Source organism: Scyliorhinus torazame, chromosome 12 (genome assembly GCF_047496885.1).
Source record: "Scyliorhinus torazame isolate Kashiwa2021f chromosome 12, sScyTor2.1, whole genome shotgun sequence".
Lineage (NCBI taxonomy): Eukaryota > Metazoa > Chordata > Chondrichthyes > Carcharhiniformes > Scyliorhinidae > Scyliorhinus > Scyliorhinus torazame.
Window position 1 is genome coordinate 66,814,760 of NC_092718.1, and position 23,161 is coordinate 66,837,920.

At 47.6% G+C, this 23,161-nt stretch overlaps 1 protein-coding gene across 5 annotated transcripts in view; it reads left to right on the forward strand.

Moving 5' to 3' along the window:
- The window catches only part of ankdd1a (ankyrin repeat and death domain containing 1A), a 205,058-nt gene that overhangs the window by 5,163 nt on the left and 176,734 nt on the right, over positions 1-23,161 (forward strand). For 4 of the 5 annotated variants that reach the window (XM_072468816.1, XM_072468820.1, XM_072468817.1 and 1 more), the window contains exons 2-4: positions 7,074-7,177; positions 19,102-19,200; positions 21,068-21,166. In XM_072468816.1, the coding sequence (XP_072324917.1) occupies positions 7,074-7,177; positions 19,102-19,200; positions 21,068-21,166 (302 nt within the window). The remainder of the gene's footprint in view (positions 1-7,073; positions 7,178-19,101; positions 19,201-21,067; positions 21,167-23,161) is intronic. The other variant, XM_072468819.1, reaches the window with a different exon arrangement.

The following is a 23,161-nucleotide window of genomic DNA, read 5'->3' on the forward strand; positions in this document are numbered from 1 at the left end:
GAGGGGGGACGAGGGGAGGTGAGGACGAGGGGAGGTGAGGGGGAGAGGGAGGACGAGGGGAGGTGAGGGGGAGAGGGAGGACGAGGGGAGGTGAGGGGGAGAGGGAGGACGAGGGGAGGTGAGGGGAGAGGGAGGACGAGGGGAGGTGTGGGTGAGGGGGAGTGTGGGGACGAGGGGAGGTGAAGGTGAGATGGGGTACGAGGGGAGGTGAGGGGGAGAGGGGAGGTGAGGGGGAGTGTGGGGACAAGGGGAGGTGATGGGGACGAGGGGAGGTGATGGGGACGAGGGGAGGTGAGGGGGGACGAGGAGAGGGGGGGACAAGGGGAGGTGAGGGAGAGGGGACGAGGGGAGGTGAGGGAGAGGGGGGAACGAGGGAGGTGAGGGAGAGGGGGGAACGAGGGGAGGTGAGGGAGAGGGACGAGGGGAGGTGAGGGGGGACGAGGGGGGGAGAGGGGGGACGATCCGTTGAAGAGTATGGGAAGGATTATGGGCCTGCTGGGAGGCTTGAAGGCTTCGGGTACAAACTGAATGTAGGGAAAAGCGAGGTATTCCCGGTGAATGAGCTGGGATTGCGGGTTAATTTAGGGGGTAGCGCGGGATAGGTTTAGGTACTTTGGGATTCGGGTATCGAGGGAATGGACGCGGCTCCATAAGTGGAACTTAACGAAGCTGGTGGAGGAGGCTGGGTAGGATCTTAAGAGGTGGGATCCACTGCACTTAACGCTGCCAGGGAGGGTCCAAGTGGTGAAAATGGATATTCTACCGAGGTTCTTGCTTATCTTTCAATCTCTCCCGATCTTTATACCAAAGGCCTTTTTTCGGAAAGTGGACACGATGATTTCTGACTTTGCGTGGGCGGAGAAGGTGCCGAGGGTGGGGAGGACCCTGCTACAGAGGCAGAGGCCCTGAATCTCACCGACTAATTATGGGGGGAGGGGGGGCTTTAACACGGTCATTGATCCAAGGTTGGCCCGGTTGAGCCCGAACTCGGGGAGTGTGTCGGCAGTGGTGAAGGAGCTGAAGGGATTCGTGGAGCGCATGGGAGTGGGGTGGACCCGTGGAGGTTTGGGAGGCCGAGGGCAAAGGAGTTTTCATAATTCGTACTTCTCACCTGTGCAGAGGTATGCTGTCGGATTGATAATTTTGCGGTAGGTACGACATTATTGGCGGGGATGGTCGACTTGGTGTCAGATCACGTGCCACATTGGGTGGACTTGGAAATGGACCGGAAATTGGGGGGGGGGGGGGGGGGAGCCCAGCGCCTAGTGCCCGCAGTGGTAGGGTTGCTGGCGAATGAGGAGGTATGTGAGTGGGTGAGGGCTGCCATTCGGGGGTATGTGGAACTCAATGATACAGGGGCGGTCTCGGCCACCACGCTGCGGGAGGCACTCAAGGCAGTGATTAGGGGAGGTTTATATAGATCCGGGGGGAGAGGGAGGAGTGGGCAAAGATGGCAAGGCTGGTAGATGAGATTCTGCGGGTGGACAGGAGATGTTTGATGCCCCCAGAGACAGTACTGCTGAAGCAGAGGTAGAAGCTCGAGATGGATTTCGGGTTGGTGTCCACGGGGAAGATAGTAGGAGAGTTGCAGAGGGGCAGTGTATGAGTACGGGAAGAAGGCTAGTAGGATGCTGGCCCACCAACTCAGGAAGCAGGAGGCGGCGAAGGAGATTGGTACGGGTGAAGGACGGTAGGGATGTAGTGGTATTGGACCCCCCCACATCCCAACCACTTTATCGCAGGCCTCCACATCTTTAATTTTGAAGAAGAATAAGGGCCTACCGCCCGATATCACTGCTGAATGTGGATGTCAAGTTGTTGGCTAAGATCTTGGCCTCGCAGATTGAGGGGGTGATAGAATAAGAGCAGACGGGGTTTGTTAAGGGGAGGCATCTGTCGGCTAACATTGAATGCTTTAATGATGCCCTCAGAGGGATGGAATGTGGAGGTGGCAACCGCTATGGATGCGGAGAAGGTTTTTGATTGGGTAGAATGGGAATATTTCTGGGAGGTACTGGGATGGTTTGGGTTCGGGCAGGGGTTTGTGGATTAGGTCTGGCTGTTGTATCGGGCTCCGGCAGTGAGTGTAAGGATGAACCCGGTGAGTTTGGGGTATTTAACACTGTACTGTGGGACTTGGCAGGGATGCCCACTCTCCCCATTGGTCTTTTCCTTGGCGATAGAGCCACTGGCAATGGTGCTTAGAGCGTCAAGGGATTGGCAGGGGTTGGAGCATAGGGTCTCGCTATATGCAGATGATCTGTTACTCTACATATCGGACCCATTGGAAATTATTGGAGGTATCATGGATGTTTTGATGAATTCGGACAGTTCTCTGGACTGAAGTTAAATATGGGGAAGAGTGAGGTATTTCCAATCCAGGCAAGGAGGCAGGACAGAAAGTTGGGTGATCTGCTGTTTTAAGATAGTGGGCAGGTATCCAGGTGGCGCGGAGATGGGAGCAATTACCTAAATGGAATTTGGCCCAGCTGGTGGAGCAATTGAAGGGGGATTTTAAGAGGTGGGACAAGCTCCCGTTGTCATTGGCAGGGAGGGTGCAGTCCGTGAAGATGACTGTACTCCCGAGGTTTTTATTTGTGTTTCAGAACCTTCCGATTTTTATTTCAAAGGCCTTTTTAAGGAAGATCAATTCATTGATCTTGAGGTTTGTGTGGACGGGGAAGGCCCCTCGGGTGAAGAAGGTGCTGTTGGAGCGGGGACGTGGAGGGGGTGTGGGCTGGTGTTGCCAAATTTAATGAACTATTACTGGGCAGAAATATGGCCATGGTAAGGAAGTGGATAGTGGGAGAGGGGTCGGTATGGGAGCGGATGGAGGCAGCCCCGTGTAAGGGCACTAGCTTGGGAGAACTGTTGATGGCGCTTGTGGGGGCAGCTTTTCAAGCTTGGAGGGGTTGGTAGGGGAGTATGAACTGCCCAGCAGGAATGCCGTTATCAATCGGGGCACGGATTACAAAAGCAGGGAGGTCATAGGAGGTCATGTTGCAGTTGTATAGAACTTTGGAAAGGCCACAGCTAGAGTACTGTGTGCAATTTGGTCCCCACATAGAATTACATGCATAGAATTTACAGTGCAGAAGGAGACCATTCAGCCCATCAAGTCTGCACCGGCCCTTTTGGAAAGAGCGCCCCACTTAAGCCCACACCTCCACCCTATACCCGTAACCCAGTAACCCCACCTAATCTTTTTGGACACTAAGGGCAATTTAGCAAGGCCAATCCACCTAACTTGCATATCTTTGGATCGTGGGAGGAAACCGGAGCACCCGGAGGAAACCCATGCAGACACGGGGAGAACGTGCAGATTTCGCACAGACAGTGACCCAAGCCGGGAATCGAACCTGGGACCCTGGCGCTGTGAAGCAACCGTGCTAACCACTGTGCTACCATGCTGCCCATAGGATGTGATTACACTGGAGGGAGTGCAGAGGAGATTCACCAGGATGTTGCCTGGGATGGAGCATTTCACTTATGAAGAGAGGTTGGATAGGCTTGAGTTGTTTTCACTGGAGCAGAGAAGACTGAGGGGTGACCTAATCGAGGTGTGCAGATTATGAGGGGCATGGACAGGGTGGATAGGGAGCAGCTGTTCCCCTTAGTTGAAGGGTCAGTCACGAGGAGACACAGGTTGAAGGTGAGGGGCAGGAGGTTTAGGGGAGGATTGGAGATAAAGCTTTTTTAGCCAGAGGGTGGTGACGGTCTGGAATGCACTGCCTGGGAGGGTGGTAGAGGCTGGTTGCCTCACATACTTTAAAATGTACCTTGATGAGCACTTGGCACGTCATAACACTCAAGGCTATGGGCCAAGTGCTGGCAAATGTGATTAGGGGGGCAGGTCGGGTATCGGGTATTGTTCATGCATCGGTGCAGACTCGATGGGCCGAAGGGCCTCTTCTGCACTGTATTATTCTGGGTTTTGGTACTTACAGGTTCAGGATTATGTGAGGAAACAGGTGCTGTCCAATCCCGATCTGTCACCCCTGGAGTTGCAGGACAAAGTGGTGCCGAAAGCAAGAGTTGGTGAGGGCAGGTTGTCGGAGATTTACAAAGAATTAATGGACTCTGAGGGCTCCCCGATAGGAGATGTTAAATGGAAGTGGGAGGAAGGGCTGGGAGGGCGCTGGGGGCTGGGTTATGGGAAGAGGCTCTGAGAAGGATGAATGCATCCTCTTTGTGCTCTACCCTTAGCCTCATCCAATTTATGCTCACAGACCGCATATGACAGTGGCGGATATGACGGTTTTTTGAGGGGCCGCATATGATTTTTTTTGAGGGGTCGGAGGATACGTGTGGGCGGTGCGCTGGGGGGGGGGGGGGGGGGGCAACCATGTCCACATGTTTCGGGCCTGTCCGAAACTGGAGGGATACTGGCAGGGTTCGCTGATGTGATGTCTGAGGTGCTGAGGGTGAAGGTGGTTCCGAGTCCAGGGTTGACAATTTTTGGAGTGTCGGAAGACCCGGGAGTCCAGTGGATGAGAGAGCCCTACGCTTTGGTCTTTGGTAGCCCGGAGACGGATCTTGTTGGGATGGAGGGACTCGGGGCTGCCGAACCCGGAGCCGTGGGTGAGCGACCTCGCAGAGTTCCTCAGGATGGAAAATATTAAGTTCGCCATGAGGGGATCTGTGGTGGGGTCTGCCCGGAGAGGGAAACCATTTATCAATTTCTTCCAGGATAGTTAAGTTGGCGGGAGAGGGGGGGACTTTGGGGTTTAAAAAAAAGGGAGGCTGAGTGGGTGGAGGGTAACAGCAGTAAGGATGGGACGTGGATCTGTTGGTTATTTATTTGTTATAAGATTTCCTGTTTGTTCTCTATTTGGTTTTGCATGTGTATGATATATATATAATTGCCGTAATAAAAACATTTAAAGAAAAAGAAGGCATTTGATATACTTGCCTTTATAAGCTGAGGCATAGAGTTTAAGAGCAGGGAGGTTATGCTGGAACTATACAAAATGTTGGTTAGGCCACAATTAGAGTATTGTGTGCAGTTCTGAAATCCACATTTTAGGACGGATATGAAATGAAAAAAATGAAATGAAAATCGCTTATTGTCACAAGTAGGCTTCAAATGAAGTTACTGTGAAAAGCCCCTAGTCGCCACATTCCGACGCTTGTTCGGGGAGGCTGGTATGGGAATTGAACCGTGCTGCTGGCCTGCCTTGGTCTGCTTTAAAAGCCAGCGATTTAGCCCAGTGCTAATGATCACACTGGAAAGGGTCCAGGGGAGATTTATCAGCATGCTGCCTGCACTAGAGAGTTTTAGTTATGAAGAGAGATTGGATTAACTGGTGTTGTTTTCCTTGAAGCAGAGGAAAATAGGGGGCATGGAGGGGGACATGATTGAGATGTTTAAAATTATGAGGGGCATCGATAGAGTAGACAGGAAGAAACCTTTCCCCTTGGTGGAGGGATCAGTGGCCAGGGAGAATAGATCTAAGGTTTAGAGGTGATGTGAGGAAAAACCTTTTCACACAGAGTTTGGAACTTGTTGCCTGAAAGGGTGGTGGAGGCAGAGACCCTCATAACATTTAAGAAGCATTTAGATGTGCACTTGTGATCCCAAGTCATACAAGGCTATGGGCCAAGAGCTGGAAAATGGGATTTGAATATTTTGCTGGTTGTTTTTGACTGGCACAGAATTGATGGGCCGAAGGGTCTTTTCTGTGCTGTATGACTCTATGATTCTATCTAGAATCTGCAGCATAGGAACAAGTCATCCAGTCTGACTGGTCTGCACTCCTACCTACACTCCAAAGATGTGCAGGTTAGGTGGATTGGCCATGCTAAATTGCCCTTAGTGTCCAAAATTGCCCTTAGTGTTGGGTGGGGTTACTGGGTTATGGGGATAGGGTGGAGGTGTGGACCTTGGGTAGGATGCTCTTTCCAAGAGCCGGTGCAGACTTGATGGGCCGAATGGCCTCCTTCTGCACTGTAAATTCTATCTTATCTATCTATCATCTCTCTCAGTGAAGACTTTTCTCTTTATTTCTCTGGATTGGTTAATATCAGTCTTGTTTTGATGGCCCTAGTTTTGGATTCTTTTGCAAGTGAAAACATTCCATATTAACTCTGACCATCACTTCATAACTTTCAAAATGTTGATCCGGTCATCTCAAAATCTATTCTTCCCATTCCATTCTCTCCATTCTTTCCTGATAGTACTATTGCGCTGTGGCGACATTGCGCTGTGGCGACATTGCGCTGTGGTATTGTGCGGTGCTGCTATTACGCTGTGGTGACATTGCGCTGTGGTGACATTGCGCTGTGGCGACATTGCGCTGTGGTATTGTGCGGTGCTGCTATTACGCTGTGGTGACATTGCGCTGTGGTGACATTGCGCTGTGTTATTGTGCGGTGCTGCTATTGCGCTGTGGTGACATTGCGCTGTGGTGACATTGCGCTGTGGTGACATTGCGCTGTGGCGACATTGCGCTGTGGCGACATTGCGCTGTGGCGACATTGCGCTGTGGTGACATTGCGCTGTGGCGACATTGCGCTGTGGCGACATTGCGCTGTGGTATTGTGCGGTGCTGCTATTGCGCTGTGGCGACATTGCGCTGTGACGACATTGCGCTGTGGCGACATTGCGCTGTGGCGACATTGCGCTGTGGTATTGTGCGATGTTGCTATTGCGCTGTGGCGACATTGCGCTGTGGCGACATTGCGCTGTGGTGACATTGCGCTGTGGTATTGTGCGGTGCTGCTATTGCGCTGTGGCGACATTGCGCTGTGGCGACATTGCGCTGTGGCGACATTGCGCTGTGGTATTGTGCGGTGCTGCTATTGCGCTGTGGCGACATTGCGCTGTGACGACATTGCGCTGTGGCGACATTGCGCTGTGGCGACATTGCGCTGTGGTATTGTGCGATGTTGCTATTGCGCTGTGGCGACATTGCGCTGTGGCGACATTGCGCTGTGGTGACATTGCGCTGTGGTATTGTGCGGTGCTGCTATCGCGCTGTGGCGACATTGCGCTGTGGTATTGTGCGGTGCTGCTATCGCGCTGTGGTACTGGAAGATTCTGTCTCATGCTGGTATTTTGTCTTTTCCTGAAGTACTACAGTCGGAGCTGGATTTTCATGATGCAGCGAAGAGGAATGACCTGACTCGAATGGAGCTGCTTTTGAAGAAGGGAGTGAATATCAATGTCAAAAACAATGTAGGTGAAATATTTATTTTTCTATAACCAGTGATGTAGATTCATATCCAGGTTGAACAGCATTGAAGGAAGATACAATGAGCATTTACAATATTTCACGTGCGTACTTTCAGTGCACAGGGTCCATTCTGGAAATAGGAGTATAAATTACTGGACATACTCAGCCGATAAACAGCATCAGTGCAGAGAGAAAAAAAAAGTTAATATTTCAGAACCTTAAATCAGAACTGGAATAAATGATAAATTTTTCTGTTTTAAGCAAGTATGGAAAGTATGGTAGCTACATTTGCCGGTGACATCAAGGTAGATAGAAAACTGTGTTGTCAAGAGAAGATAAAGAGTCTTACAGAGAGATAGGGATGGGTTAAGTGGGTGAGCAAAATTCTATAGATAGAATGTAATGTGGGTAAATGTGAATTTGTCCACTTTAGGCCGGAGGGATAGAAAAGCAATATACTATTTAAATGTTGAGAGATTGCAGAACTCAGTGGTATGGAGGATCTGGGTGTCTTGGTACGTGAATCACAAAAGGTTAGTGTGCAGGTACAGCAAGTGATTAGGAAGGCAAATTAATTATTAGTGTTTATTGCAAGAGGAATGGGATATACATGTAGGGAAATGAGACCTCATCTGAAATACTGACTGTGTACAGTCTTGAGCTCCTGATCTCCTTATTTAGGAAAATACATAATTGCATTGGAAACAGTTCAGAGTCGGTTCACTCAACTGATTCCTGGGATGGAGAGGTTATCTAACAAGGAAAGATTGAGCAGGTTGGGCTTATACCCATTGGAGTTTAGAAAAATGTAACATATTAGATCCTGAGGGGACTTCATACGGAGGATACCAAGGCAATATTTTCCCTTGTAGGGAGAGTAGAACAAGGGGACATAGTTTAAAAATTAGGGGTCACCCATTTTTTGTTTTAAATTAATTATTTCGTGAAATATGTTGCCTGTCCCTAATTGCTCTTGAATTGAGTGTTTTGCTGGACCATTTCGGAGGGCAGTTAAGAGTCAACCACATTGCCGTGGAGCTGGTGTCACAAGTAGGCCAGTCCGGGTAAGATAGATTTCCTTCCATAAAGGACATGAGAGAGCCAGGTGAGCCTTCATGACAATTGTTGATTGATTTATTCATGGTCACCATTACTGACACTAGCTTTATAGTCCATATTTATTCATGTAATTTAAGTTCTACCAGCTGCCATGGTGAGATTTGAATCCATGATCATGAGCCTGGGCCTCTGGATTACTCGACCAGTGATGCTACCATTGTGCCACAATCACCCCCTGAAGACGGAGATGAGGAGAGGTTTGTTTTCTGTTGGGGGTTGTTAATCTTTAGAATTCTCTCACCTAGCAAGCAGTGGACGCTGGATCATTGAATATCTTCAAAGCTGAGTTAGACAGATTTTTGATCTACAAGGGAGTCGAGGGTTATGGGTATGGACAGGAAAATGGAGTTGCCATGATCTTATCGAATGGCGGTTTTCAGGAGATGAATGGCCTTCCCCTAATTCTTACAATCTTGTGTACAAAGGCGTGGGGAGAGTGGGGAAGGAACACTAGGGCATAGGTTGTAAAGCAGGTGTGATTAAATGACAAATGGAGTGACATTGAAAGACAAAGCCGTGGGACAAATAAAGAAAAACAACACCTGGAGGAGGAATAAATAGAAAAGCTGGTTATAGAGTCATAGAATTATACAACACAGAAAGAGGCATTTCAGCCCATCGTCTGTACCGGCCATCAAGCACCTATCCTAATCCCATTTTCCAGCACTTGCAGTTATAGCCTTTTATGCTATGGAGTTTCAAGTACTCATCTAGATGCTTCTTAAATGTTGTGAGTGTTCCTGCCTCTACTACCCTATCAGGCAGTAAGTTTTAGATTCCCACCACCCTCTGGGTCAAATGGGTTTCCCTCAAATCTCTTCTAAATCTCTTGCTCCCTGCTGCCCCCCCCCCCCCCCCCCCCCCCCTCACATTTACATCTAGATTGTTAATGTACACTACAAACAACAGAGGACCCAGCACTGATTCCTATGGTACACCACTGGACACAGGCTTCCAGTTACAAAAACAACCTACGACCATCAGCCTCTGCCTTGTTCCACTAAGCCAATTTTGGATCCAATTTGCCAAATTGCCTTGGATCCAATGGGCTCTTCTCTTCTTGATTAGTCTCCCATGCGGGACCTTGTCAAAAGCATCACTGAAGTTCATGTAGAGTCCATCAATTGCACTGCCCTCATCTGCATAACTCATCACCTCCTCGAAAAGTTTGTTATACATGATCTCCCTGTGAAAAAGATATGCTGACTGTCCTTGATTAATGCTTGCCTCTCCAAGCGGAGATTACAGAATTTTTTCCAATCATTTCTCTACCACTGGCCTGTAATTTCCTGGGTTTTCCCTTCTTCGATAATGGTACCAAATTAGATGCCCTCCAGTCCTGTGACACCTCTTCTGTGACCAGAGAGGATTTGAAAATTAGCATCAGAACCCTTGCAATCTCCTTCTTTGCCTCACACAGCAGCCAGGATACATCTCATCTGGGTTTTTATACACTTTGAAGCCTGTTAATACCTCCTCCTTCTCAATGCTAACCTGTTCAGTTATATTGCAGTCCCCCTCCCTGATTTCTATACCTGCATCATCCTTCCCCATAGTGCAAAATACAAATTTTCTTCCTCACCTTGTTTTTGGGCTCCACACACAGGTTTCTCCCTTGATCTTTAACAGGCCCTACTCTTTCCTTGGTTACCCTCTTGCCCTTAATATACTCATAAAACACCTTGGGAATTTCCTTTATTTTGCCCATTAGTGTATTTTCATGCCCCCTCTTCGCTCTCCTAATTTCATTTTTTAAGTACCCTCCCTGCACTTTCTGTTCTCCTCTCAGGCATCCACTGTTTTCAGCCGCTGTATCTGCCGTAAGCCTTCATTTTTTCCCTTATCCAATCCTATATATCCATTGACATCCAGGGTTCTCTGCACTTGTTGCTCGACCCTTTACCGGAACATGTTGGCCCTCTACGCACTCTATTTCCTTTTTTGCTTCCAACAGGAGGTGGAGTTGCTCTATTGGTTAAAGATCCGGTAGCACAGTGGTTAACACTGTTGCTTCACCAGGGACCCTGGTTCGATTCCCAGCTTGGGTCACTGACTATGCGGAGTCTGCACATTCTCCCCGTGTCTGCGTGGGTTTCCTCTGGGTGCTCTGGTTTCCTCCCACAGGCCCGAAAGACGTGCTGTTAGGTGCATTGGACATTCGGAATTCTCCCTCAGTGTACCTGAATAGGCACTGGAGTGTGGCAATTGGGATTTTCACAGTAACTTCATTGCAGTGTTAATTTAAGCCTACTTATGACACTAATAAAGATTATTACGATGACATCAAGGCTGTATTAAGAAATTATATTAACACTAGGGGCCAAAATGTTGAATTGATTTGGATGGAAATAAGAAACAAGGGGAAAAACACCTTGGTAGGAGTAATATACAGGCCCCCGAAGAATACTTCCAAAGTGGGGCATGGAATGATCCAAAAAATAATGAGGGCTTGTGAGAAGGATACAGTGGTAATCATGGGGTTTTTAACATGTATATTGACTGGATTAATCAAATTGGCAAAGGTAGTGATATAACCTGCCTGCTTACCATTGGTTGGGGACTAATGGCAATCCCACAATCCTTTGGGAGTATGAGCTTCCCCAATGAGGGGGGCGGAGAAATCATTAGCAGATTCCCTGCATAAATAAAGCTGGCCAGTTTGGAACCGGCCAGAGGAGAGTGAGCAGCAAAGGAGTTGCTGCTGCTGCTGATATATAAATATATGTTATTGTAAATAAATGTTATTTCTTTCTATCCTTCAACTCGTGCTGGATTCTTCGTGGCCCTCACAAAAGGTAGCCTCGTGGGTGATTTCATAGAGTGTATGAGAGATTGTGTCTTAGAGCAATATGGTATGGAGCCAACCAGGGAGCAGGCTATTTTAGATTTAGTATTACGTAACAAAGAAGGTTTGATAAAATAGTCTTGTCATTAAGGATCCTCATGGAAGGAGTGATCACAGCATGCTAGAATTTCCAATCCAGATTGAGTGAGAGAAGATATAGTGCCATACTAGAGTTTTAGTGTTGGGCAGAGGTAATTATGCAGGCCCGAGGAAAGAGTTGGCCCAAGTAGACTGGGCACAAATAATTGAGGGTAGAACAGTTGAGGAACAATGGTGGATGTTCAGGGAGATATTAAATACCTCTCAATTAATGTATACTCCTGAGAAGAAGAGGAATTGCAAAAGGGAGAAAAATGGTCCATGGCTAAACAAGGAAGTCAAAGAGGGCACAAAGACAAAAACTAGGGCATACCATACTGCAAAAGCGAGTGGTAAACTGGAGGATTGGGAGAACTTTAGGTTCAGCAAAAGGCTATTAAAAAATCAAAAGAGCTGAGATGAACTTCGAAAAGAAACAGGCAGAAAACATAAACACTGAGACCAAAAGCTTCTATAAGTATATAAAGAGGAAGAGAATAGTTAAAGTAAATGTTGGCCCTTTAGAGGACAATTCTGGTGAGGTAATAATGGAGAACACCGAGATTACGGAGGCACTGAATCAATATTTTGCCTCTGTTTTCATGGTTGAGGGTAATAAAAAAATTCCAAAAACTGCAGTTAATGCAGAGGAACTTGGTGCAATATCCATCACTAGGCAGAAGGTATTGAATGAATTAATGGAATTAAACACAGATAAATCTCTGGGACCTGTTGGTCTGCACCATAGGGTATTAAAGGAGGTGGCAGCAAAGATAGTGGATGCATTGGTTACAATATTTCAAAATTCCCTGGATTCTGAAAAGGACCCGTGGATTGGAAACACGCTAATGTGACGCCCCTATTCAAAAATGGAAAGGCAAAAAGTTGGAAACTATAGACCGGTTAGCTTGACCTCAGTGGTAGGGAAGTTGCTGGAATAAATCATTAAGGAGGAGATGACTGAACATTTAGAAAGACAAAGCTCAATCCACCATTGTCAGCATGGTTTTATGAAGGGTAAGTCATGCTTGACAAACTTGCTTGAGTTCTTTTGAGGACATAAACAGCAAGGTGGGTAATGGGGAACCTGTGGATGTGGTATATCTAGAGGTTAACCATTTTGGTCTTAAAAAGTAGAAAGGAAAATTCTTATCTAAATGGAAAGCAGATTCAAAATGCCTCTGGGCAGAGAGATCTGGGTGTCTTTGTTCATGAATCGCAGAAAGTTGGTATGCAGGTACACCATGTAATAAAAAAGGCAAATGGAATGTTAGCATTTATTGCAAAAGGACTGGAGTATAAAAGAAGTGTTGTTACAATTGTATTTGGTGTTGGTGAGACCACTTCTGGAGTATTGTGTCCAGTTGTGGTCTCCTTATTTGAGGAAAGATGTGACATTGGAAGCGGTTCAGAGGAGGTTCACCAGATTGTGTCCGGGAATGAAAGGGTTTGCGTATGAGGAGAGATTAAACAGTTTGGGCTTGAACTCGCTAGAGTTTAGAAGAATGAGAGGGGATCTGATCGAGGTATCTAAAATACTACAAGGGATTGATCAGGTAAACGTAGACCAACTATTCCCCCTTGTGGGGGCAATCGAGAAGGAGAGGTCACGTATATCGGTTGAGAGGCGGTAGATTTAAAACTGAGATGAGGAGGCACTACCTCTCGCAGAGAGTGGTGAATTTGTGGAATTCGCTGCCCCATAATGCAGTGGAGTCTGAATCAATAAATGGTTTCAGGAAGGAGATAGATATATTTCTGATTTTTTAAAAACGGGTTAAAGGGATATGGGGAACAGATAGAGGTGAATTTGAGACCTCTAAGCCTTTCACACTTTGCATATCCCAATTAATATTGGGGAAGTTGAATTCCCCTACGATTATTACCCTATTTCATAGCATTTTTTTTACAGTGCGGAAGGAGGCCATTTGGCCCATCGGGTCTGCACTGGCTCTTGAAAAGAGTACCATACTTAACCCAAACTCCACCCTATCCCCGTAACCCTGCAACCCCATCTAACCTAAGGGCAATTTAGCATGGCCAATCCACCTAATCTGCACATCTTTGGACTGTGGGAGGAAACCAGAGTACCCGGAGGAAATCCACGCACACACGGAGAGAACATGCAGACACCCTGGCGCGGTGAAGCCGTCGTGCTAACCACTATGCTACCGTATTTTTACATTTCTCCTTGATTTGCCTACATATCGACTCTTATATCCCTGACTGCTTGGGGGACTAGTACACTCCCAGCAATGTGATTGCCCCCTTTTTGTTTTTATGCTGCACCCATGAAATGAAATGAAAATGAAATGAAAATCGCTTATTGTCACAAGTAGGCTTCAAATGAAATTACTGTGAAAAGCCCCTAGTCGCCACGTTCCGGTGCCTGTTCGGGAAGCTGATAGGGGAATTGAACCGTGCTGCTGGCCTGCCTTGGTCTGCAATTGAGGAGCCTGCTAACATATCAGCCCTCCTCACTGCAGTAATTGACTCCTTAATCAATATTGTGGCACCATCTCTTCTTTTGCACCACTGCCCTCCCCTATCCTGCCTGAAGATTCCATACCCTGGAATATTGAGCTGCCAGTCCCACCCCTCCCTCACCTTGCCTCTGTGATAACAATAATATCATACTCTCATGTGTTAATCAATGCCCTCATCTGCCTTACCTGTGAGACTCTCTGTTCTGCGCGTTCGCGGGAGATAGCAATCTCAACTGCCCGCTGCAAATCCAAGTGAGTTTCTGTTCGGAGCTTCCATTGAGTCGTTGCATTGCGGATCCCACAAACCAAACGGTCTCTCAGATCTTCCTTTAACATAGTTCCGAACTCTCCGAATTCAGTGAGTTTTCGTAGGCGTGCCAAAAAGTCTGTAATGGATTCGCCCTGACCCTGGGTGAAACCGAAAGTGCTATCTAGCCGTGGTATATTCTCTTGTGTCTTAACATGTCCACAAGCCCATCTTTGCTCTGCCTTCCTGACTGACTTGGTTTTTCTTCTATATTTGGCTGTGTACTATCCCTTACTGTACCTCCACCTTGTAACCCAACCCCTGCCAAATTAGTTTAACCCTCGCACCGACAGCATTAGCCAACCTTCCCGCAAGAAAGTTACTCCTGTTCCGGTTCAGTTGCCACCAGTCTGACTTGCACCTGTCCCACCTTCTCAGCAATGGACCCAGTGATCCAGGAAACTAAAGCCTCCCCCCCCCCCCCCTGCACCATCTCTTCAGCCATGCATGCATCTGTTCTATCCTCCTATTCTTATACTTGACTATGGAGACCAAAACTGAACATGGTCGTACCAGAAATTTAAAAAGAAACACAAAAGAGCAGTAAGATCTAAAATTGTTGAGCACAGTTTGAGTCTCGAAAGCTGTAATGGAAATATCGATGTTTTGTTTGAGGTGCGGAGCCAGGTGCAACGCTGCTCACTTCTGCCGTTGTACAAACAGTAGGATTTTCCATTATTTTCATTCACAAGCAGCTGCTTTCATTAATCAGAAGCTGTTAGTTGTCTATAGTCATCACATCAGTCAGATTATCAGCCCTGGGACGCAAAGGAGTTCTTTGTTATTTGTGGCAAGATTTATGCCACAAACTATATCACTAAAAACGGATTATTGTCATATTGTCTAATATCATGTTGTTTTGTGTGGGAGCTTTCTATTTGCAAATTGGCTGCTGTATTTCCTAAATGACTATGCTGCAATAGTGTCTCATTCATGTTACAACCTCGATGGAGGTCACAGGGTGTGGACCATCTGCTTCTCCGTGGCCTCTACCAAGTACAAACTTCTCCAGTAACAGGCGGGACTTCACCCTTACCGAGGGGAGGCCATTTGAGTATAAAAACCCGGGCCTGAATGTAGTACAGGGCGGGTGACCCTTCGGGGAGTGGAGTAGTTTTTTTTTTTTTAAATATGTTTTATTGAAATTTTTTTTCCCAAACAACAATTTTTCCCCTCTTACAAAGCAAACGCAACAATAACAATACAGAAATTTTTAACAATACACAAGTAACAAAACCCCATTATCTTTGACCTAAACTAAATTAACCCCCCCCCCTTCCCCCTGGGTTGCTGCTGCTGGTCATCTGTCTTCCCTCTAACGTTCCCCTAGGTAGTCGAGAAATGGTTGCCACCGCTTGAGCTGATCCTCTCAGGGCAAACTTTATCTGCTCCAGTTTAATGAACCCCGCCATATCATTTACCCAGGCCTCCAGTCCGGGGGGTTTCGCCTCCTTCCACATGAGTAGGATCCTGCGCCGGGCTACTAGGGACGCAAAGGCCACAACGTCGGCCTCTTTCGCCTCCTGCATTCCCGGCTCTTCCGCAACTCCAAATAGAGCTAACCCCCAGCCTGGTTTGACCCGGGCCTTCACCACTCGCGAAATCACTCCCTTCCGATACCCTTCCAGTGCCAGGCACGCCCAAAACATATGTGCGTGGTTTGCCGGGCTCCCGCCACACCTCCCACATTTGTCCTCCACTCCAAAGAACCTGCTCAATCTTGCTCCCGTTATGTGTGCTCTATGTAGCACCTTAAATTGAATCAGGCTAAGCCTGGCGCATGAGGAAGAGGAATTTACCCTGCTTAGGGCATGAGCCCACATACCCTCCTCTATCTCCTCCCCTAGTTCTTCTTCCCACTTTCCTTTTAGTTCGCCCACCGACTCCTCCCCCTCTTCCCTCATCTCTCGGTAAATATCTGACACCTTGCCCTCTCCGACCCACACCCCTGAAAGCACCCTGTCCTGTATCCCCTGAGTCGGGAGCAACGGAAATTCCCTCACCTGTTGTCTAGTAAACGCCCTCACCTGCATATATCTCAAGAAATTTCCCCGGGGCAACTTATACTTTTCCTCCAATGCTCCCAAGCTCGCAAAAGTCCCATCTATAAATAAATCTCCCACCCTCCTAATTCCCAACTGGTACCAGCTCTGAAATCCTCCATCCATTCTTCCTGGGGCGAACCTATGGTTGTTCCTGATTGGGGACCCCACCAGGGCTCCCCGCACCCCTCTCTGTCGCCTCCACTGTCCCCAGATATTCAATGTTGCCGCCACCACCGGGTTTGTGGTAAACTTTTTAGGTGAGATCGGTAGCGGCGCCGTCACCAGTGCCTCTAAACTCGTCCCTTTACAGGACTTTCTCTCCAGTCTTTTCCACGCCGCTCCCTCACCCTCCATCATCCATTTACGTATCATTGCCACATTGGCGACCCAATAGTAATCGCCCAAGTTCGGTAGTGCCAATCCTCCTCTGTCCCTACTACGCTGAAGGAACCCCCTCCTTACTCTCGGAACTTTCCCTGCCCACACGAAGCTCGTGATGCTCCTGTCTATTTTATTAAAAAAGGTCTTGGTGATTAGTATAGGGAGACTTTGAAATACAAATAAGAACCTCGGGAGGACCATCATCTTAATTGCTTGCACCCTGCCCGCCAGCGATAGAGGCTGCATGTCCCACCTCTTGAAGTCCTCCTCCATTTGTTCTACCAACCGTGTCAGATTAAGTCTGTGCAAGGTTCCCCAGCTCCTAGCGATCTGAATCCCCAGGTATCGGAAGTTTCTTTCCACTTTCCTTAGAGGCAAGCCTTCTATCTCTCTACTCTGGTCCCCTGGATGTATCACAAATAATTCACTCTTCCCCATGTTTAGCCTATACCCCGAGAAATCCCCGAACCCCCTCAAAATTCGCATAACCTCTATCATCCCCCCCGCTGGGTCCGACACGTATAACAATAGGTCATCCGCGTATAACGAGACTCTGTGTTCTTCTCCCCCTCTAATCACCCCTCTCCATTTCCTGGAGTCTCTCAACACCATGGCCAGAGGTTCAATTGCCAACGCGAACAACAATGGAGACAGCGGGCATCCCTGTCTTGTTCCCCTATATAGTCGGAAATACTCCGATCTATGTCGACCTGTAACTACGCTTGCCGTTGGAGCCCCATAAAGAAGTCTAACCCAGCTAATAAACCCGTTCCCAAATCCAAACCTCCTTAACACTTCCCATAAATACTCCCACTCCACCCTATCAAATGCCTTCTCTGCGTCCATTGCCGCCACTATCTCTGCCTCCCCCTCCACTGGGGGCATCATTATCACCCCTAATAGTCGTCGCACGTTAACATTCAGTTGTCTCCCTTTTACGAACCCTGTCTGGTCTTCGTGCACCACCCCCGGGACACAGTCCTCTATCCTCGATGCCAGTACCTTTGCCAACAATTTGGTGTCCACGTTCAATAATGAAATGGGTCTATAGGACCCGCACTGCAACGGATCTTTATCCCTCTTCAAAATTAACGATATCGTCGCCTCCGACATCGTCGGAGGTAGAGTCCCCCCTTCCCTGGCCTCATTGAACGTCCTCACCATCAACGGAGCCAACAAGTCCACATATTTTCTGTAATATTCCACCGGGAACCCGTCTGGTCCCGGGGCCTTCCCTGCTTGCATGCTTCCCAGTCCCTTGGGGAGTGGAGTAGTTATATGTACATTTTAATAAACCGTTATTTTTGCATCCTACCCTTCGTTCCTTGTGATCACTGCAGATTCTACGTTCATTAAAGTGCTTTATTGCGCCTTGGGTTCATAACCGTCTGTAGATCTAAAAATGGTGTTGTTGGAACTGAACTGTGAGCAAGGAGTACCAGGTCGTCCTTGGGTGCAGAACTGTAAAAACATTAATTATTTGTAGCTTTTCTATCTTTAGTTGTTTGCAGTTCAAGTACTGTTGAATAAAATAGAATTTAAAAAGGAAAAATATATTGTACTACAAGGAAATTTTGTTCCATCTGTACTTTGGGAGAAAAATTTCCTAACTCTTACTCCATGACAAGTGAATTCTCTGGGAGCAAAGGAAATAATTTTGGAAAAGTGGATGGAGACCTATTCTTGTGAGACACTCTCTCTCTATATTGACCCAAATCTCTCTGACTGTGATCCCTTTACATTGAACTGAATAGCTGGCTCTCTGACCCTTTACACTGCCCCGGATATTGGAGTCTCTATCTGAACCACAGTCTTCAGTTTTAGTCTTCGTACTGAAGGAAGGATATGCTTGCATTGGAGGTGGTCCAGTGAAGGTTCACTGAGATGAGAGGGTTGCCCTCTAATGAGAGGCTGAGTAAATTCTATATTCTCTGGTGTTTAGAAGAATAAGAGGTGATCTCATTGAAACAGACAAGATACTGAAGGGGCTTGACAGGGTGGACACTGAGAGGTTGTTTACCTTGGCCGGGGAATCTAGAATATGGGAGCAGAATTTCAAGATAAGGGGTCCATCATTTAGGATTGAGATGAGGAGAAATTTCTTCACTTAAACGTTGTGAATCTTTAAAATTCTCTACCCCAGAGGGTTGTGGATGCTCCATCATTGAATATATTGTTGGCATAGGGGGCAGATGGAAAAGTGCTGTTAAGATCAGCCATGATCATATTGAATGGCGAAGCAGGTTCGATGGGTTATAAGTTCTTTTGTTCTTTACACTGCCCTGGATATTGCGATCTCTGCCTCGGATATCTGTGTTTCCCCAGGGCAGAGAAGTATTACTGTGAATCGAATGCTTCATGCTCATGAGGCAGCTCCCCTAACAGCCATCTTCAGCTATTTGAACCGGGAATCAAGGCAAGTGAATGAGGAGCAGAGGTTTGGGTTGGGAATGCGGTGTCTTCGGGTTGTGGGGTTGGCGTGTGCCGAGAGATGGGCAGACTAATAGTGTGGGCTTGGGCATACTGGGGTTGGGAGGGGGGGGGGTGGATGGAGGCGGAGTGAGGCGTTGGATGTGCCAGTTTCTAATACGGTTTGTTTGATGAAGGGGACAGTAATGAGAGGTGCATCGAAGACAGCCAATATTCTTCGAATGTTGCTTTTCAGATAGACCGGACGGCTCTACACTGGGCAGCTGGGGCAGGACATGACCAGGCGGTGAAATTGCTCCTTGATCACGGTGCCACAGTGGATGATCAAGACAGTGTAAGTCACTTCAAACGTTCCCTCTTCGCATACGACAGGTTTGCAATTTCTGGATTGTTTAACTTGCAACAATCTACTCGGTGGAAATCAGCGCAACCACAGCAGCTGTGCAGTCACAAACACTGCAACTGGATAAGAAAGATGCAGCCCGAGTGTGACTGGGTCAGATTGAAAATGGAGCCTAGTAACTGGCTGTTAACATAGAAAGTTTATGGCATAGAAAGAGGCCACTTGGCCTATCATTCCTGCGCTAACAGACTACTGAAGTTTTGCCAGAATAAGTACTGAGAAGTCAGCCATTTACAATCTATAGATCATTAACTTTGCCAGTAAGAATAGAAGAGCAGAGTATTTTTTAAAAGGCATGAAACTTCTAAATGTTGCTGTTCAGAAATACTTGGGTGTACTTGTACCAGGAGCACAGAATGTTAGCACTTAGCTGTAGCAAGCAATTAGGAAAGGAAGTGGCTCATTGCGGATTGAATGATGAATACGGAGGGCTTTGCTACAATGGTACAGGGCTTTGGTGAGTGGAATATTGGGCCGTAACTTCCTTGAGTGGCAATCAGCATCGTTGGATTGCTGCTCTGTGCCCACTTAGCTACATCCCTACCTGTGGGCCAGACGAGATCCAGAAATTGCAGATGTCTCCAATGCCCAGTGTCGCAGTTCTGTAGAGTTGGATCGAGGGAGGACACACTTTTTTTTCACAGCACTAACTGTTGTAAACCAGATAGATTTAAAGGTCCAGTGAAATAGACAGACCAGGGAGAACGTTAGAGCCGAAGGTAGGGGGATAGGATTTGAGGGATGAGTGGGTAGGAGGTCAGATAGGATTGGGGGAGTGTTGGAGGTTGGGTGAAGGTGGGGGCATCTCGTTTTGGGGTCGGGTGTGTGGAAAGGTGTCCAATGTGGGGGTGGGGGTCTGGGCCTTTATAGTAATTCACCACAAGTTAGAAGAGGTTTTAATTTTTCTAACATTTTTTGAATAACCATTGGTGTAACCCTGGTGGAGCCATTTGAAGTTTGCAATTTAAATCACATTTCCAGATGGTTCCCAGCATAGGGGAATTGTCCAGAGGAAGTTTGCAATCGGCAATTACCATGCAAATAATAATCTTTATTGTCACAAGTAGGCTTACATTAACACTGCAATGAAGTTACTGTGAAAAGCCCCATGTCACCTCATTCCGGCTCCTGTTTGGGTACACAGAGGGAGAATTCAGAATGTCCAAATTACTTAACAGCACGTCTTTTGGGACTTGTGGGAGGAAACCGGAGCACCCAGAGGAAACCCTGGGGACACGGGGAGAACGTGCAGACTCCGCGCAGACGGTGACCCTAGCCGGGAATCGAACCTGGGGCCTTGGCGCTGTGAAGCAACAATGCTAATCACTGTGCTATCATGCCACCCATCCTTATCCGTGAAGTTCTGAGAGGGATTCCCCAGTGCATCTTTGGGGTACCGCACGCCAATCCAACGCTGGTAACATTGTTTGGGTTTTGTGTCAGTATTTTGAAGGTGGGATATGCTTGAAATGTACACAGTGCAGTGAATGTTAACTAGATTTGTTCCAGTCTGAGAGGGTTGTCCGATTATGAGAGGCTGTGTAAATTGGGCCTATATTCTCTGAATTTAGAAGAATGAAAGGTGATTTCATGGAAACATACAAGATTCTGAAGGGGATTGTCAAAGTAGACACTGAGAGGTTGTTTGCCCTGGCTGGGGAGATGAGAATTTATTTTATTCCGGTGTGTGTGATTCTTTGATATTCTGTGAGCCAGAGGATGTCGGTCGGACCCATTGTAACTGGGTTAGTTTGCTGCTGATCCCATTTGGTTGAGTTCTGTATGTTTGCTCCTACAGTTTGGGATGAACGCGTTGCTTCTAGCTGCCTGGTTTGGTCATCTCCGCATTCTTCGAACACTGGTCAACGTTGGAGCCAAGCTGTCGTGTGAAAACAAAGTACGTAAATCATTGGGTTGCAGGTCACTGTTATAGAGTGTTATTATTATACATCTGATTTAAACCCTTTGCTGATGGATGTCATCAGTAAGTGCTGTGATGTCATTATAGAATCCCTACAGTGCAGAAGGAGGCCATTCCGCCCATCGGGTCTCCACCAACCCTCTGAAAGACCACCCTGCCTAGGCCCACTCCCCCATCCTATCCCCGTAACCTTATAACCCCACCTAACCTGCACATCTTGGGACACTAAGGGAAATTAGTATTGCTATTGTTACCTGTGTACATTTGTATTTAACTGTCATTAGTTCTAATTCTATTCTGTTACTGTTATTTCCTGGGGTTAAGCGGGGAGGAGGATGTGAGGTGTAACTATACCCCAGAGGGTCAATCTATCCCATGGGGTGGTGTGACTTTGGCTTGGTGTCACGGATTCTAATTTCCCCCTTTGTTTACTGCCTTGTCATATGTTTGTACATGAAAGGCATTAAATAAGTTGAATTTATTTTTGCCCACCCCTATCTTTCCCCATTTATAATGAGAATGAGGATGTAACATTAGAATGAAAAGGCAAGGTGCACAAAGGATTGGAGAGTCAGATAGCACTGGAGTAAGAAACAATGAGCAGTTATTAAGTGGGGTCAGTATGAGAAGAAATGTAGTAAGGTCTAAATTAGATTTGCAGTGCATATGCATGAACTCATGAGGCATGGTAAATGAGGTTGGTGCAGGAGGTAACGTGAGTGTATAGTGTTAAGGCAATAATGGGAATCCTGGCTCAGAAAAGGCTGCACTTGGCACTAAATGTTTCTGGATGCAAGGTGCCCACGTGAGATTGGAAAGGTGGAATTGTGGCAGAACATAAGAAACAGGAGCATGAGTGAGCCATTCAGCCCCCACACTCGCGAGCCGACTCAACCACTCAAAAACAAAACATGGTTTATCTGATGCCGGCCTTAAATCAACTTTCTTGCTTTCCTCCCGTAACCCTGGACTCCCTTGACAATAAAATATCTGCCGAATTCAGCCTTGAATATTTTCAGTGACCCAACCTCAAACTGGTTGCTGGGGGTCAGAGCCCCAAAAACTAACCACCCTTTGGGAGAAGAAATTCCTCTTCATTTCAGTCTTAAATGGGAAACCTCTTATTTTCAAACGGTGCCCCCTAGTTCTAGATTCCTCTATGAGGAGAAACATTCACTCAATATCTACTCTGGTCGGGGGTGGGGCGGGGGGGGGGGGCGTGCATTGGGTGGGAGCATGGGTGACCATCATTGCTGGGCATGGATGGGGTGGCATGCAGCATGGTGCTGGGCAGGGCCAGTGCCAGGTGTATGGTTGTCAGGGTGGGCGGGGGTGACGGGCAGGATCAGTGTGCCCAGGGGACGATGTCCGTGTGCATCCCGGTGAAGGTCATTTAGCTTTTTGCAGCTCTATGTGGCAGTCTTCCAGGTCACACTACCCGTGCTGATGGCCACTGCCACTTCCTCTCAGGTGGCACTGGCTGCTCTGTAGTTGATCCGCCAAGCCCCTCAGGAGAATAGGGTATCCTCTTGTGACTCTACTGCGTCCAGCAGGCGGGCCAGGTTGGCATGCCCGAGTCTTGGAATCGGTCTCCTTGGTGGCATGGCTGCATTTTGTACGGGCTTACCTCTGCGGGATCGGTTTAAGTGCTGCTCCCCTTTGTTAGCAGGGGGCTGGTGAGTGCGGTCCTGGTGAATCAGCCTGCAGGACAGACATTTGTGGCATGAAGCCTGTGGGGCCTCGTTAAGTGAACCAGTTAACATTTGATACTGGTGACGGCCTCGCTGGGTTGACCATCGGAAAGCTGGTGGTTCCCGCCCGCTCCACACTTCGAAACCTTTCCGTTAGTGGCTGGTTTAGCATCGTGGGCTGAGCAGCTGGTTTGTAATTTAGAACAAGGCGATCAGCGCAGGTTCAATTCCCGTACCTACCTCCCCAAACAGATGTCGGAATGTGGCGACTAGGGGCTTT